Source organism: Bicyclus anynana, chromosome 5, assembly GCF_947172395.1.
Source record: "Bicyclus anynana chromosome 5, ilBicAnyn1.1, whole genome shotgun sequence".
Taxonomy (NCBI): Eukaryota; Metazoa; Arthropoda; class Insecta; order Lepidoptera; family Nymphalidae; genus Bicyclus; species Bicyclus anynana.
Genome location: NC_069087.1, coordinates 6472365 through 6489073, shown reverse-complemented (window position 1 = coordinate 6489073; position 16709 = coordinate 6472365). Strand labels below are relative to the sequence as shown.

General features: G+C 36.2%; 1 protein-coding gene across 1 annotated transcript in view; it reads left to right on the top strand.

The window, feature by feature from the left end:
• Positions 1-16709, top strand: part of LOC112046921 (uncharacterized) — a gene marked incomplete in the record, with an annotated part of 744411 nt that overhangs the window by 508032 nt on the left and 219670 nt on the right. The window contains 1 exon segment of the mRNA XM_052881817.1: positions 9401-9493. Coding sequence (XP_052737777.1) covers positions 9401-9493 — 93 coding nt within the window.

Here is a 16709-nt window from a genome sequence, read left to right as displayed (position 1 = left end):
ATCATTGTCACATCAGCCATTGGACTCCATTACTGGACATAGACCTTTTGTGGGCACTTCTTAACACGATGGTATTGTTCGAGCCTGTTACGAGCAGTTCCTGTGATAATTTTTATTTCGTTAGTACACTTAGTGGGGGGTCGAAGTACAACTAGTGGGGGACCAACACTGCACTTTCCGTTGCGAGTACGCACATCCAGCAACTTGGAAGCACAACTATAGATGTTGTAGTCGTCCCTAAGTGCACGGCTTTGGATCCTTTTACCAAGATTAACATGAACAAACAGAGATATTGGAATTTACTCTAAGGTCTCGACTCCCATTTAAAAATATCCAATACACAATTAGAATATTGATCAGATTCATAAATTACGATCTAGTATCAAGTATTCTTTTTATAGTTTTTAATTTATGAGTAATACTTCTAGTTATTATTATTTTTTTCTTTACAACGTAATAACGGATGGCGATTTTGCATCAAGTTCATTGGTAGAATAAATTTTACCAGACGGTTAATTTTCATAAGCCACGTCTGTGAGAGCAATTTATACGAGAATTTCCACAAATCTACCTGTACCATGCAATAATCCGCAAGAAAGAGAAAACTTGCAATCCTTGCTCTTTCTCTTCCTTGAAAATCGCTGCAAAGTATTTTTACTCTCCGCTTATCGTGAAATTTCCGCGAACTTACTTTCGTGTCTATCAACGTTCTACTTTTATGTTAAAAATAGTCTTAGATCAATAGTCTGTATTTGTTTTGAAAAGTTTAATACAGTCCTCTCATATTGCTCGATGCTTTCGTTCCACAAATAGCTAATCCGTCAATAACGAGCAGAGTATATCGTATGATGTATTGAACGTATGGCGGATAATGATATAAAATATTGGTTTTCAATAAACTGCCTATCGATTTTAATTGATAACATTTACGGTTAACATAGAATTTTGTTGTCATAATTATTATACCTGATTCACCTAGCTACCTGGTTCGTAAATTTTGTTTTGAAATTCAGTTTGTATAACAATTTAAGTTAATCAGCGTAATACTTGTAAATGCATCTTGATGTTTTTTATCGTTTTAAGGACGATATTTGCGTCAAGCGATGGATGAAAATTAAATTTGCCTATTATACCTGAAACGGTTTGATCTCATATGCTGATACAATATTTAATGTAAGATTGAAAGAATACGTATTCCCTCTCGTATGATCCCCATTATTAAATTTCGAAGGAGATTACGATCCGGTAATCTTGAAATATAAGGTCCTATTTCATTCAGCAAGCTCGTTGTAGGAGTACTCTTCAAATTTATCGACTCCGGCCTTTCCCTTGCTACAAAAGTGCAAAACTTTTTCATGGAACGCACAATTTACAACAATCCTGGCGAGTACGAACTACTTTTAATATTTCCACGCACACATGCGCGGTATTAATGTGTTAGTAATTATTTTGTGGAAAAGTTTAATTCTGCATTGCGCCATCGTGGAAAGTTGAGTAAAATTCAAAAACATTACATGATCCCGTCGTAATCCTTCAGGCTATTATAAAAGCACCTAGCTTATGTTTTTCTCTTGCATTAATAATGAAACACACTCGTATTATCATCGCCGGGTGTCACTTTCTACATGTCTAATTAGAAATTCTATTTACCATTCAGTTGCTGTAAAGGATATAATTAACTAATTTCTAACTTATGTGCCAGAGAAACAGCACATTTTCGCAAGTGGTACGCGAGTACATACCTTTTGTATAATTAAACTGCGGGCAAACCCAGTTTAAGTTTAATCCTATAGCCTCTTGACACCACACTCCCACCCGGAGGGGAGCTTATTTTGTTCGTCAACACTATCGACCGATGTGGAGACGAAACGGTCTACCCACGCTACAAGTGTCATACGGAATATTGCTGTATGTAGTTCAACGTAAGCTGATTCCTTTTACATTGTTTTATTTACTATAAATTTATAATTAAACGTACTATTTTTCAACATTGTTAATCCATTCTAATATTACAAACGCGAAAGTAAGAAATATAGACGTTTTTTCTGTCGGTTACCTTTTCATGAATAAACTACTGAAGCAATTTGGCTGAAATTTCATCTATAGATAAATTAAAACTTGAAGCTAAACATAGGCTTATTTTTATACCTAAAAAATCCATGGGTCCTCGAAATTTAAAAAAAAATTAAGTCGCATAAATTCTCTATTTACACCATTAAGTAGCAGTATATAATTGACAAAATCTCTACCAGACCAGACACCGAATAAAAGTTTTTTTTGAAAAAATTTACTTTTACGTCTTGATTTCTGTAAAGATTATGTTATTTTTGTATCAAATTAAATTAAAAATAATAATGTTAGGCAAAGTAACATTTACTTCAAACCAAAAGTACCGGTCGCTACTCGTATTATGCGAGCCCGAAGGTCGCTTAAAACATATCCGATTGTCCAGGCCCTCGACGTATAAATGCTCTTGGCAACCTTGCGACTGCTTACAACATTTCGGCCCTAATTACGCATTCTCGACATTTGCCTAATGTATGAAAATTTGAAAGAACGAACCATGTTGATGGCACTCGAAACAAAATAATTGCTACGGTCGCGCGGTCCCGGATTCGGCCTCCGCATTCATTATTCACTTTTTATTTTGCCCTCCCCTCATATAATTTGAGTCGAAACATAAAATCAAGTTTTATTTGATTATGTGAAGAAAAAAGGAAAATAAAGAATATCTGACCTTTACATGAAAGGCGAGATAAATCTCGATAACGACCGCGTTAGGTACAATAATGACTTTTTTAAGAGTTCCGAAGTTCCGTACACAAGTTATACAACATGCTTTTCTGGCTGCCATTGAATCTTTTACACTTGGATGTAAGAAAATCTCTACGTCTCACCATATTTTTTGAGACAAAGCCGTCGTAGTCAATCTTGACAATAGCGCAGGCTTGGTACAGCATAGGTTTTTGCATTAAGCAAGAAGGGGGAAGCGCGACAAGGCATCGCAGCGTCTCGCTTTCAACCACTCGCTAGGCGCGGCTGCATAAAAGAAATAAGTAGGTATGCCTACCTTACTATATGAATGCAACCCTTGTGTATATGGAGTCACTCCGATGTGTTTCGAATGGCTTTCGATGACAAGTGCGCTGAGCTATTTCTCTTTTTAGATGGCTAAATGCGCCCATTGTTTCGTGAGCGCTCGCGTAAGCATTTCTGAAGTAGCACACCCTGGTATGCATCTGGGCGATTTTTCTCTCGCTGAAATAAATTGCTCGGTGACATAAGTAAGCCCCTGTTTCTTCATTTGTAACTGCTCACTTTTGTTAGAACATCTGTTACGACTGATGACAATTTTCAAATTAGGAATAAAACATTCATTTTAACACAAATACGCAATTAATACTTATTTGTTACTTAAAGAATAAAATAAAGCAGTCACAAATAACATGGATTCCTAGTGGTAGAAGAATTTTCAAAATCGGTTCTGCAGATCCATAGCTTACCCCCTACAACATCACAAATTACCTCTGTACCCGTAAGCTACGTCATACCTTTATCATCTGTGTCTTCGTTTGTACGAATCTTCTTTAAATTTCACGTAGCCTTATCAACGCATCGATCAGACGTTATTTATTCAGATCACGAAGTACTCAGAAGTTTGTTCATTTACATGCATACGTTTTTTCTTTCGCATTTACTTGTTTGCGCTCGCTTTATCGGATATTGAATGAAACACGCGACAACTGGAATTAAATTTTATTTAGTTTTATACCGACGTTTTATTAAAGTGCAATCTAGGATGAAATTAATTAACTTCCACAATAGCGTACTCCTCCGTTGTACGTACTATTTCTTTTGTGCACGGATGCTGCGAGTTAAGTCCTCCATTGATCAACTATCGTTACGTGTCTCTGTGTTTTAAATCCTCTCAACTTCGAATGAACAATGCGAGACGGAGCCAAGTTTAGATGTTCTCGGAACTATCTCCACGACAGATAGCGAGCATCAGAACGAGATAGATTAATACTGTGCAAGTGTTGGTGAAGCGGGGAAGCAATAACGTTCCGTTAATGTCTGCCATTTAGAACGTACGCGGTTACTGTCTTGCGTCGCCTGATGTCGAGCACCACAGAGTAGGTACTTATTTTATGTCACGACTCTCCGACCGAACTAGCGAGACAGGCAACCTAAGCCTCAGAATTACCATTCGCCATACATACGGTCTCTGTATTGTTACGAATGTTACAGATCTGTTGGCAGACGCCTGCGCGCGACCTAATGAGCTGTGAAGTAGATAAGGTGTGCGACACGAGGAGACGGGATCATCCCTCTATCTATACGGAATGCTTACTGGTTGCGAGCTAGTGTACACATCATTATGTAATGCAGAGAAATAAGATAAACTCGAATATCTCACCATCGGACGTTAAGTAGCTTAACTGCTCGGGAAAATCGTTATGCAGTGAAATGTGTGCCAATACTGCATGACGATTTCCACGATTAATTAATAAAATTGAAACAATACCAACTTTTATTATACATATAAAGTTAACGCTCACAATATGTAGATAATTTTTATAAAATCTAATGCTTTTTAGAAAAAAAAAAACATTTCCAATTTTATGAAAGTAAAATTTACCAATACCGTTTACATTCATAGCTTATAATCTTCTTAAAATATGACAACTGTTATATGTTAGGAAACGTGTGAAAGAAGCTGAGAAAAAACCTTTTAGACAGGACTTAGTAATTAATTGTAATACGTTTATTGAAAGTTTAAAAGGCGCTTAATGTATTGAAGCTAAAAATATATTTTGTAGTAGATAATTTAGTTACGAAAGCTCACAGTCACTCATCGGGCAATACAGTGTTGTATAGTCAGAGTAAATTTATGTAAAAGAAACATAAGCAAAAGTGGTAATCATAATCACGCGATGCCATCCCAATAACAGACTATGGCAGTCAGTATGCGAAACGCATTCCTAACTTTACACATTACGTTTCAGTTGCCTAGTCGAGTCTAGTCTCCCTAATGTCCAACCAATTTCTCCTTTAAAGTGGCAATAAGTGGGGTTTATAGTTCCAAATATTGATGGATGTTCGAGTCCAAAGGTCCAAAGATGGAATAATACAAAGAGCATTATTGGGCGACTTCAACATCGTGGACTGAAGACATTAAGAGTGAGAGAGAGTCACTGACTGCAGAGTGCAAAAGGTGTTTGCGCGCCAAATTTCAAGTCCGCTTTGAACACGAGGCGTTTATCTTCGCAGTAAACAATAAATAGTTATAATGTCTGCACAGTTCGATGTGTCGCAACTTCAGAACTAGAACTAGAAGTTTGGCGCATACTATACGTCCACCGGTGATCATGATCATACGTTGCATTGACTGTGCAATTGAAATAATATACTGCTTCTGTTTAAAGTGTATCTCTATGTATTTTTTAATAAAATGCCTGGCTATTTAATAAAATTATTAAAAAATTATTTTAGTTCATTTCATAATAGTACAAAAATAAAAAGGAAAACTATTCCCAAATTTTAATTAAATCTACAGCCTCGAATCCACCGCAGCGGGGCATAGTGCCCAAGATGTTGGCAGTATTATCACTTTGAACGGCCAAACTAATTAATATTATTATTTTAATAAAAGGAATGTAGAAAATTATATAACCTTTGTCATATTTTATGTATGAACGTTGTAGACAATTCTGAGAACAGAAGCGATAAATATAATATATGAAACAAAAAAATGTGAGACTAACAATAGCTTAAGAATTAGAATTTGAATCCAACAGATCTTGAATTCGATCTCCGCTATTTAAAATTTTGTTTAAAAGTAAGCGAATAACGCAAAATATCAAATGAATTTATTTTATTAAACTTCTGTTAAAATAATAAAAAAAAATGTTGATATTTTCAGCATAAAAATTATTACTTCTACCAAATAGTGCTCTCACGCTTTGTTAGGTCTCGCTATTATACACGAAACGTGTACACGGGCGTGTTAAATAAAGGTGAAAATGTGAAAATTTCGCCAGTGCAACATGCACTGTCAGTGGCATGTTATGAATTGAGTTAGAGCAAGTTGCCAACCGGCGCGGCAAAGGGACAGGCCACTGTATTCCGTAATTGATGTGTGTAGCTTTTCATCGCAGCGGCCATTCGCTGTTTGCTGCCTGTGGTCAAGTTAGACTAAATTAAATTGTTGTATTTTTCACAACAAAATGACAGCGAGTAACCGAGTACGGTTAACGAGGGGGCGGTAATGTCGTTTGTCCGAGCGCCAGCGACGAGCGCCGTGCTCGATGTTTGCGCGACGCGTTCGGAAATTTTGTATCACGAGTTTTACTCCTGTTTGGATTCTCATCTCGCTTGAAATGGATCGAATTTATGTATCGTTTATTAATACTTTGTTACTAAACTAATCTATTTTTTTATAGTCGAAGTGTAACGTTATTTTTTGACGATGATTTTATTAAACGCAAGCTTATAGAAGTCGTATTACAGTGTTAATGACTGGCTACTTATATACCTATTGTTGAATGGTGACAAACTAAAAAAGAAAAAACCTGGCTGGGTTTGTTGTGGGCTCTTCTCGGACCAATGCGCTTTGGAACCCTTGGAAGGTTTCGACTAATATTATCACCATTATCTTATAATATTAATATCTGAAATTTAGAAAATAAATAAATATTGACTATTGACTATTATATTATAACACAACAGTGTCGCTACCTCTCGTTATCTAAATTATAGAAAAAGATGAATTCGAGACAATTTCGAATTATAAAAACATCGTTACAAAATAGATCTAGATTTAGACTATTGATCTAGATTGGTTCAGAATCGATAATCCCATTTTCACAATGGAATAATTACTAATAGAATGATAATTGCTACAATTTATACTAACACATAGATATTAATAACATAAAGTAATAGAAATAATTTACAATACATCAATAAATTTTGAACTTAAGAAATTGAATTTATTTACTATTACGTTGACAGTAAAGTTCGTGATAATCCACAAAAAATCGATACAAAGCTTTTCAAAGTGTAATGTTACAGCACATAATATTCAAAAACTATTTTATAAATCCTCTTTTTTCAATAAATTCAATTGTTTTAATCAACTAGAGGATATTTTTCAAATAGATGGAATATGGAGAACTAGCTGTATATAACTGCCCGCATTTCTGTGACCAGGGTGCTTTTGTCTATTCAGATCGTCGGTTCAGCAATCCTGACGCGTATACCGAAAATATGCTTTTTGTTCCGTTTTTTTACCTTTCTATTTTAAAGTCAAATAATTTCATTGATATATGATATGGTGGTAGAAACAATAGAAATTGTAATTCAATCGCTGCGGTGATAATGAATCTAGGCAATCACAAACCGATTCCAATTTGGAGCGAAGCAAAAATTGGGTATGCGGCGAATAATAATTTTCCCCGTGGAATGAACTGCGTTGTCCACATTTAAGGTAATTGCCAACAGTTTCGGCTGACGTGGCCGGCAAACCTGACACTCGCTCCCTAGAGGGCACCCTTTACAATCCCATTAATGAATGCCTCTTATTCAATTTTTATTTGCCGGTATATTTTCTGTAATATTTGCATCTCCGAGCTGGAATTTTAGTTGCTTTTTTGTTGTTTAACGGTTTCGTTTAATACATTTTCTGCAATCATGATCAGTTTTATTTCTTGCCATCGTCAGTTCTATGGTTTTGTAATTGAATTTCTGCACTGTAATGTTATAATTGTATCTCTTGCTTGCAAAATGGCATTCAAAATATGTTGAAGGTAACTCGGACCTTAATTAGGAGTACCTTTCTCATTCGTACAACTTACACTTCTATTAATGAAAGTTTAAAAATATGTATCTTAATTGAATTAATAGTTATATTTAAATAACTTATTTTTTAACTGACTACACGTAATTAAATAAAATTATCCATTTTTATCTCCTGGTTTAAAAAGTTACATCGAAAAAATCGGTTGTCTGTAAAGTCGGTTTACTGACGATAGTTGAACGTGACAACGTCATAAGAAAATACTGATAGTATGGTTGCATTTTGCAAAAAAAATGTTCGTTTTTCTAAAATACTGTTTAATAATCTTCATAGACCAGAATATACATTATTTCTTGTAAAAAAACGTTGGCAACCCTAGAGTGAGATATACTTTATTTCTCGTAAAAAAAGTTGGCAACCCTACAGCGAGGGAACGACGCATGACGTCATCTTTTTTCGAGTTTGTATCTGGTTTCATCGAATCACGTTGTCACGTCAAAAATGCTCCGAAAAGTATGAAATTCAAGAATAATCCACATGGCACGTAAATACAAAACTGTTCTTAATTACATGCGCATAGTCGTATAATTAAACGAACGGAAAGCACCTTGAGTTGGAGAGCCCACGTGACTGGGGGAGGCTGCGGGATGTCATACTCAAGATTTGCAGGGAAAAGGCGTGCTTGTGGGGAAAGACTGCCACTTGGACACGTTCACCGGGAAACATATGCTATCGTGCAATTTAAGACTCTAACACCGTATGCAAAGATGCTAATTTCGTATAAAATATTGACGTAAAGATTTTCCGCTCACCACGTCATGTACGTACGTTTTCTGAATGAGGTTTTCATTTGATACCGTTATATTATGGAGATTAAAGGATAAATTTTGATAAGAAGAATTTATTTTGAACGGACTCTTGTAAATAAATTTGAATTCAAAATTCATTAATTCAAGTAGGCACTTTTGAAAATAGTATTACAATATAGTTCTTTTACTTAGATTTATACGTAGAGCAGATATTTTTTAATAATTTGATAGTACTTATTAAATTAAAGCCTCATTTGTATCATTATTATCTTTATAAAACAAAGCCTAATAAGCGTGCTTCGGTTACTTTGCCATTGATAAGTCTGAAAATCTCGACGGTTATTCTTATCCAGTCTTCTGCTTTTTTACTTCGTTATTATCCATAAATATTCGAGAAAATACGATCTTTGATAGCTTCCCGATAATGACATAATAATTAAAACCTTCGTTTTATTATTAAATATGTAAAAATAAATTACCTTAGATAATAGATACGTTCCGATAACCTAGTTTGAAGACAACAACCACTAAATATCTAATCGTCAGTTCTATCGAAGCAAGTAGCATTACTTTGATAAAGATCATTTTATGTCTTTAATTTTTAATTTGTTGAACAATTTTCCGAAAAAATTTGGCAAATCCTTGTGACGTCTTTGCCTCATAAATTCAGAAATATAATTTCTGAGTACTTTTAGAAATCGGAACATATCGAAGCATAATTTACATAGTAGGTTTTATAAGTATCGATATATATTTTTGTAAAACAATTTCTAACATTAAATTTTATTTCCAGATGGTGACCAGGACAAAGAAAATCTTCGTAGGAGGGCTATCAGCACCCACAACGCTGGAAGATGTAAAGAATTACTTTGAACAGTTTGGACCGGTAAGTGACTTTATTATGTTTATTTATGTTTTATTCAGTACGATACAATATTTAATATCATCGTAATAATAATCAGCCGATGAACGTCTACTACCGGATTATAGCAATAGGCCTCCTGAAAGAAAATCTTAATATCACGATCTTGAGCCTTGATTCCCGAATTCAGCGGTTATCTAAAACACATTTACATTGAGTAAAATTAAAATTTAATATTATTTCAAAGCTTAAATTACGAAAACATGAAAAAGAAAAAAATAAATGGCATTGACAATATCTTTTAGTGCACTACGACTTATAAAGTATAAAATATTATTAAGGTATTTTTGTTTAATCTGTGTTGTGTAAAGAGCTGACATTAAAGTACGGGTTATTATTATTATAGTAAAAAAACTAGACTAGCGCGTGTCAGAACACGCACATTTTAAGGATTCGTAATTCACTGTCACTTAACTAAATAACCATTTCTCCAAGAACTTTATACCCGAATTGGGGACCATGGTACATAATTTTTTTTGTTTCATCTGCTAAAAATTCTGTCACCAATAGAAAGCTACATTATCAGAGAATAACATAGGCTACATTTTATTATAAGTACGTGGTTCAAACTGCGAGGTTCTGTTAGCTAAATATATGTATGTATACCTAAAGATTCGCGTAAACTTTCGTAGAGCCCTTTTGTTCATATTGTGTGTCTATATCAAATCCTCTAAAGGATCTACATTTTTTTTTTCAATTATAAACTTTCTCTTTAATCATCAGCATCAACCAATCATCTGACGGCCATTACAGTTACGCGAAAAGGACTCCTATTACCATTCATTAAAGTGCGTGTTCCCGTAGCGAAATATCCGTGGCTGTAAGCCCGCGATAATTCGCCTCTTTGTCTGGCAGCCGCGGCACCGCGCAGGTGTCTATCTACAAAAGTTTCGTCGTAATTAGCCCCGTATCTAGCATGGATTCTGACTAAGGAACTTTTCAGAATTCAGCATTGGCTACAGGCGGCAGTCATTGTGCCTCTCAAAGTAATCGGCCCGAGCCAGCCGCCCGCGACGATCAAAACCTTCATTACCTATTATGAGAGTTTAGAATAAAGCCAACGAGTTTTTCGGAGTGAATGTGATTGATGCCGAGCGAAGGAAATATCCCGGGAGAGATAAAAGGAATTTAATGAAGAGTCTTTAAGAATAATGATTAAGGGAATGGTTATTCCTTTTGGTCGGCGGCCTAATGATGGAGTCTTTTGAATTACTTTTTTTGTGTCTATGTAAAGTTGTAACCATGATTACTCTAATTAGAAGAGTATACAAATTAGAGTGTTTATATTGGACCCCGGTAAGATTACTTTTTAAGTATTAATTTTTGTTATTATCATGCGTATTATCATATATACGGCCAATTTATATTATGGTCATAGTAAGTTCTTCCGATAGATTAGATAGCTTACTTGATTTGTCGATTTAATTCTTCGTTCAAAGCATTTATCGATATACAGTACATAATGTTATTTATATAAAATATTAAATAAAACATTATAACTTTTATTAACATTACCTTGCATTAACATCGGCATAGGGGTATGCCCATTAGGGACTAAGACAGCCGTAGTTCATTGATTCTCTCAGTACCAACCTGGTTATATAAGACATATCACTATGTCTAAACGCCTGTCATACTATCAACGACCAAATGACTACTCCTCCACCAGTTTAGAACCCAAAGATTCCTAATCAACGTATGTTCCAAAATCTTTGTTGTAAAATTAATCATTTAGATTCCGTGTTCGTGATATAAAAATTCTAAACGTAAACTAAACGGAATAGTATCCTTCAGGGAACCACTGCTCAGTAGTTCCTGTGAATCCATCCACTTCAGTAATACAGTAATTAGATTTAGAAATTCACATTACCTTTTACCAACAACAAGCTGTTATAAACCAAGTTAATCTCTAAACTTAATTGCCATAAGATAGTGAGTTGGTTCAGTTAATAGGATAATCAAAGCGCGTAACATCACATAAAAGCCTAAAGTGTATTCCCAACTAAGATAAATAAATGAAAGCCATTATTGAATCTACTTAGAGCGTACACCGAGAATTCTGAGTACAAATTAATTCAATAACATTCAAGCCGTGCACTGTGCTCTCGAGTCGACATCATTTCGTAAGGGTGTCACATTTTGAGCAAGTTTAATTAACAATCTAGTCGCTTTTGTAGGTACCTTCATTAGTGTATTTGTGGATAAACATTGCGCAAACTCGGTATAATCCACGGTGCGTCCGTGTGCGTGGCACTCGCGGTATCGTATACGGGGATGTACCGTGCTCATGAGGTGACGTCACGTGCGCTCATATCCACGGAGAGCGGCGCGCGCCGTGCAGGCACACGGACCGGCACCGATAGCGCACGCACACATGCGTGACTCCGATGTCTCGATACCGGCCCGGCTCTCCCTACGTGCGAGCTCTCCGAATGCAAACTGTCTCGGAATATCAAATGAGCCACTTAAATACTGAACACAATGACTACGCCCACCTGAAGCAAAGGCCGCGGGGACGCGTGCACGCAACGCCGTCGTAAATGAAAGCCCGACCGGTCGGGGCCGAAGGGTGGGCGAGGTTTAACCCCGGTAACGATTTCCTTCAGATAATGGAGAATTTTCTGATGAAAGCTGCTCAACGGTGCCCTTTCAAGGATTTAGGAAACGCCGGATTTATAGCCTGAACGGTCGCCGCAAATTTTGTTCGTTACGACACCATACTCCCTGTTGCATGAACTAATCTAGCAGTTCTCTGAAGCATTCTTCTACAGAATTTGTCCTATTAGCGCTTTAAAGTGCTATCATAACGTAGAGTGCATTTAATGAGTGATAGTTAGCATGTTTAAAGCACTTTTATCTGTTCTATTTAACTTGTTGCCAGTGAATAAGCCAGCGCGATAATTTTGTATAAGCGGACGTTTAGGATAGATGCGTACAGGCAATTAATTTAACTCTTCGTATAATAAAGTTAATACAGTTTTTATTCAATTCTACGCAGTATAATTAAAAACGGATGAGATAATAGATTCAAAATTTACACTCCGTTTTAATAGAAAACACAATTTGAAAGCGAGTTTAAGCACTGCGTAGAAGATGACGCCGAACAAAATATTAATATGTAAATCGTAGTCAAATTCACTTGAAAGTCGAATGTTGGGTGCCAGCATCGAGATTCCGACTTAAAAATTAATTAGCTGAACGAAGGGTGTAATCTCCGAAGCCTACACCGATTAGGGTCTTGCTGTTTTCCAAATTGTATTCCAACACGCGGTGAGAAAGTATCATTTTATTCGATCCATGATCTTTTATGACCTTACGGTTACGAATCGTCTCCGCTAAAAGTTTGCTTCCGTTGTCAGAACATGTACTGGGCCCTCAATTTCGTCGCGGTTTGCTTATATTATATTTTTTCCGTTCTCTCATGAAAATGTATGCCGCTTTTATCTGTCTATCTGCCTCGCTAAACCGATCTTTTATTTAATGTTAAGCGGACAATTTTATTTACGAGAATTTCTACTGAGATTCTTCTCCTTGGATATTATTTTTAGATTTAGAAGCCGAACAAAAATACATTAATAAAGTTGTATGCCGCAATTTTGACAAGCTGTCTTTGACGATGAAAATAATATTTCACTGAGACACATTGTAACGCGTTACATGGAAGAAATTGTTTATTAACAATTTAATACTCTCGCTGTGTGATGCTTATACTGGATGAATGTTCCCGGCTAACGATAAAGTTTCGTAACCAATATAAAGTTAGCGAGCGGGCTTTCTCTTAGCGCCACACGCACAAGAGGGTGTCTTTGAGAAAGTTCCGTTGCATGCTTGATTCGCTATTGTTTTAGCCGTCGAGCCAACCAAAACTCTGACCGCTGCTACTTCCGGCTATAACTACCAGCCAAGACGTGTGCACCAGCCTTCTGCAACTTGCACGACTACTTGTTATCATCTAATATTTGCTGTTTACTTTGAATCGGGTATCGACGTCCGTTGGCTGCAAATGCTGCAATATTGAATATTGCAATTGCCTGAGAATGGCTTCTCGAAATAGGCTTTGCTCGCATTTGCATAATTAATTCTCTAGAGCGTATAATATACAATATTCGGATTACTTAATATAACTGAAACTGTTTCCGATATCGATATCAGTGTAACCATATCTGCAAGATGGCATCAGCTTGAAATATTAAAACATTACTGCGTAAAGTATACGTTTTATTTCATAGGCGCCGTATATCGTTTTTTCAGAGCGTATTTAGTCTGAATTGTTATGATCGATAACAAACTAATTAATGCAACATGTTTTAGTGACCTCAGATAGTAGCAAAACGACTCTTGTGCGTTAAATCCGCAACTAAACATCGCTTACTGTCAGCAGCACTCCAACTGTAACTGAGGCGGGTCCGGAATTCGGTTTAACTACCCTATAGGTATGATATCATCGGAGGCCGTATATCAATCAGTTGTTACAACGATCCACGATTGTCGTTTATCTTCGGGGCCGCTCGGATCTGTCTGTCCAGATTCGTGCATTGTTCCGACATTAGCCAGGGTTGCCGAAACGGTGGATGTCTGAAATGCCAGTACAGTGGCGTTCCCGTTGCACGGCGCATCGAGCGTCCGATAGCGTTTCCAATTTCCTGACTTAAATTGCTCTAATTTGGTTATACGCTGACGGTTGATCGAAGGTTCCTAAAGCGCCGGCCACCAACGACATTTGGTTGCGGTTCGTAGTTTTTGCTGCATTTTGTAGTACGTTTTCGTGTCTATTTTCGACTGCGAACTGTTAGGACCGCATTGAAATATTTATTTGGGCTGAGAAGGAGAATATTACGCAGCTTTCGTAATCTAAAATGTAATCACATTATTAAAGCTTTCGTTAAAACGTCGGAAATCGTAATTTGATCACGTTCACTGCTAATAACAATCTCAAATACACAGTAGGAGTTAAATGCACTTTGAGCGTTTGAAACTGAAATTGCAAGTTTATAATAAAATTACGTACCCGTATTTTCTGAATTAAGAGTTAAATTTTTTGTTTGCTCCAATGCTCCAATGGTACGAGCATTGAAGTGCCAATATATTATGCTAATGGCGAACTAATTACGCTCTCGAAGCATTTTACAGGACCACACAAGTGCCTCTCAAGGAGCACAGCTTTATACATTTCATTTGTAGAAATCTCTGTACATTTTATTTTAAAGAACCTTTTAAGTATCCACCCGTTAAAAGAAAATTTCTTCGTAGAAAATGATTTCGTTGAAACATAATTAAAGTTAACGGCTTTATCGTGATACTGTAGTCGTACCTACTTCTCGAATAAAAACATTTATTATATTATTTATCTCATTTTTTTATATATATTAAATGTGTACAATAATAAGGTATCGTAAAAGAGAGAAAGTGTGAAACAGAATCGTATACAGAAGTTTTGTACTAAAAACATTACGATAGAATTCATTTGAAATATAAAAAACAATTGATTTTAATTTAGATCGTACAAATGTTATCGTAAAAAAATCTGTACACGTGGCGGCAGTAAAATAGATAGTATTTTTTTTTAATTTCCCTTGTGACGTAGATTTTTCTTTCTTCAGTTACCTGAGTGGCCCGTTTTTCCAACTGTTATGATGTGTATGCTTTTTCGTGAATAGCTCCCATTCATCCATTCACTGGGGTCCTAGTGAGCTAGATATAGTTGTTTTATGACGAGCGATGGTGGTCATAGAAACTACATATAAATATATTGAGCTTAGATTAATTCAGTTTTACTTAACCTACATTATTATCATTGGGTTGATTTAGTTAAAGCTTTATTTTAAAAATATTGTTAACAAGGCGAACTTAGCTGGTAATATAAAACAATGATAACTTTTCATAACCCAGGGGAACTACAAATCCTTGCATGCATGGCTCGACATGCGCCAGTTTTATGCAGCGTAACTCTAAAAATAACGAAGCGACATTGTATTAAATTGAATCATATCCAGTATATTCTTAAGAATATTGTTTTTCTTTATTGCTATAAACATAGAGTTTATTTTTCAATAAATTGAAATGACGAGACCGTTGAAGCAATGATGTAATAGTTTCCCAGATAGTGCGGGGGCGCTTCGGATAAACGTACCCCCGGGCGAGAGATTTGTATTACCCGTCTAGTTTTGTACTCGTAATTGTTGACGCCTGAGGCTACGACTCGTTGCGTATTACACTTCAATAAGAAAAAGTAATAAAAGTATAAAAAATTTAATAAAAGTGTAGAAAACCTCTCATATCAACAATTGGTCAATTGGTCATGCCATGTTATCACTATTTAGACCGATGATACTTAGTAACTTATGTGTTTGGTACAACGATGGCCTTATGCGTGAAGTTTCTAGAGCCATGGATTTTTGCAATAGCAACCTACGTCTTAATTTAGGGTATAACCTCTCTCAATACCAAATAACAGATAAATCGTTACAATCTTCAATCGATTTTGTCTCTTCAGTCAAACATAATCTGATCTTACAGTCGATGTATAAACCCGGTTTGTGTCGGTGAAATGATATCGGTGAGGACGGAAGAGAGAGAGAAGCGAATTGCTGCGATGGGGTGTTGGACGTCCAATGCAGGACATAGGCCTTTTGTAGGGGCTTCCAAACATCACGATACTGAGTCACCTGCATACAGAGAATCCCTGCGACTCGCTTGATGTCGTCAGTCTATCTGATGTGGGGGTCGACCAACACTGCGCTTACTAGTGCGGGGTTGCCATTCCAACACTTTGGGACCCCAACGTCTATCGGTTCTTAGAACTATGTGTTCCGCCCATTGCTACTTAAGCTTCGCAACTCGATAAGCTATGTCGGTGACTTTTGTTCTTTGTGGACCTCCTCATTTCTGATTCGATCACGCAGAGATACTCCTAATATAGCTCGTTCCATCTCCCGCTGTGTCACTCCTGAGCCTTCTTATGACGATGTATCGTGTGACTTCATAGAAACACACGTTCAACACTAAAACCAGCCAAAACTTCATCTATTTAATTTAATGTATCTCCAAATTTTATTGAAGAGTTTCTATTTACTAAGATGACATAATATTTATCAAGTACTCCATTACTGACTACACTCGGATAAAACTTATTAACTTAAAATGTACGAAAACTTTTAAACTTATGAATAAAGTATGAAGT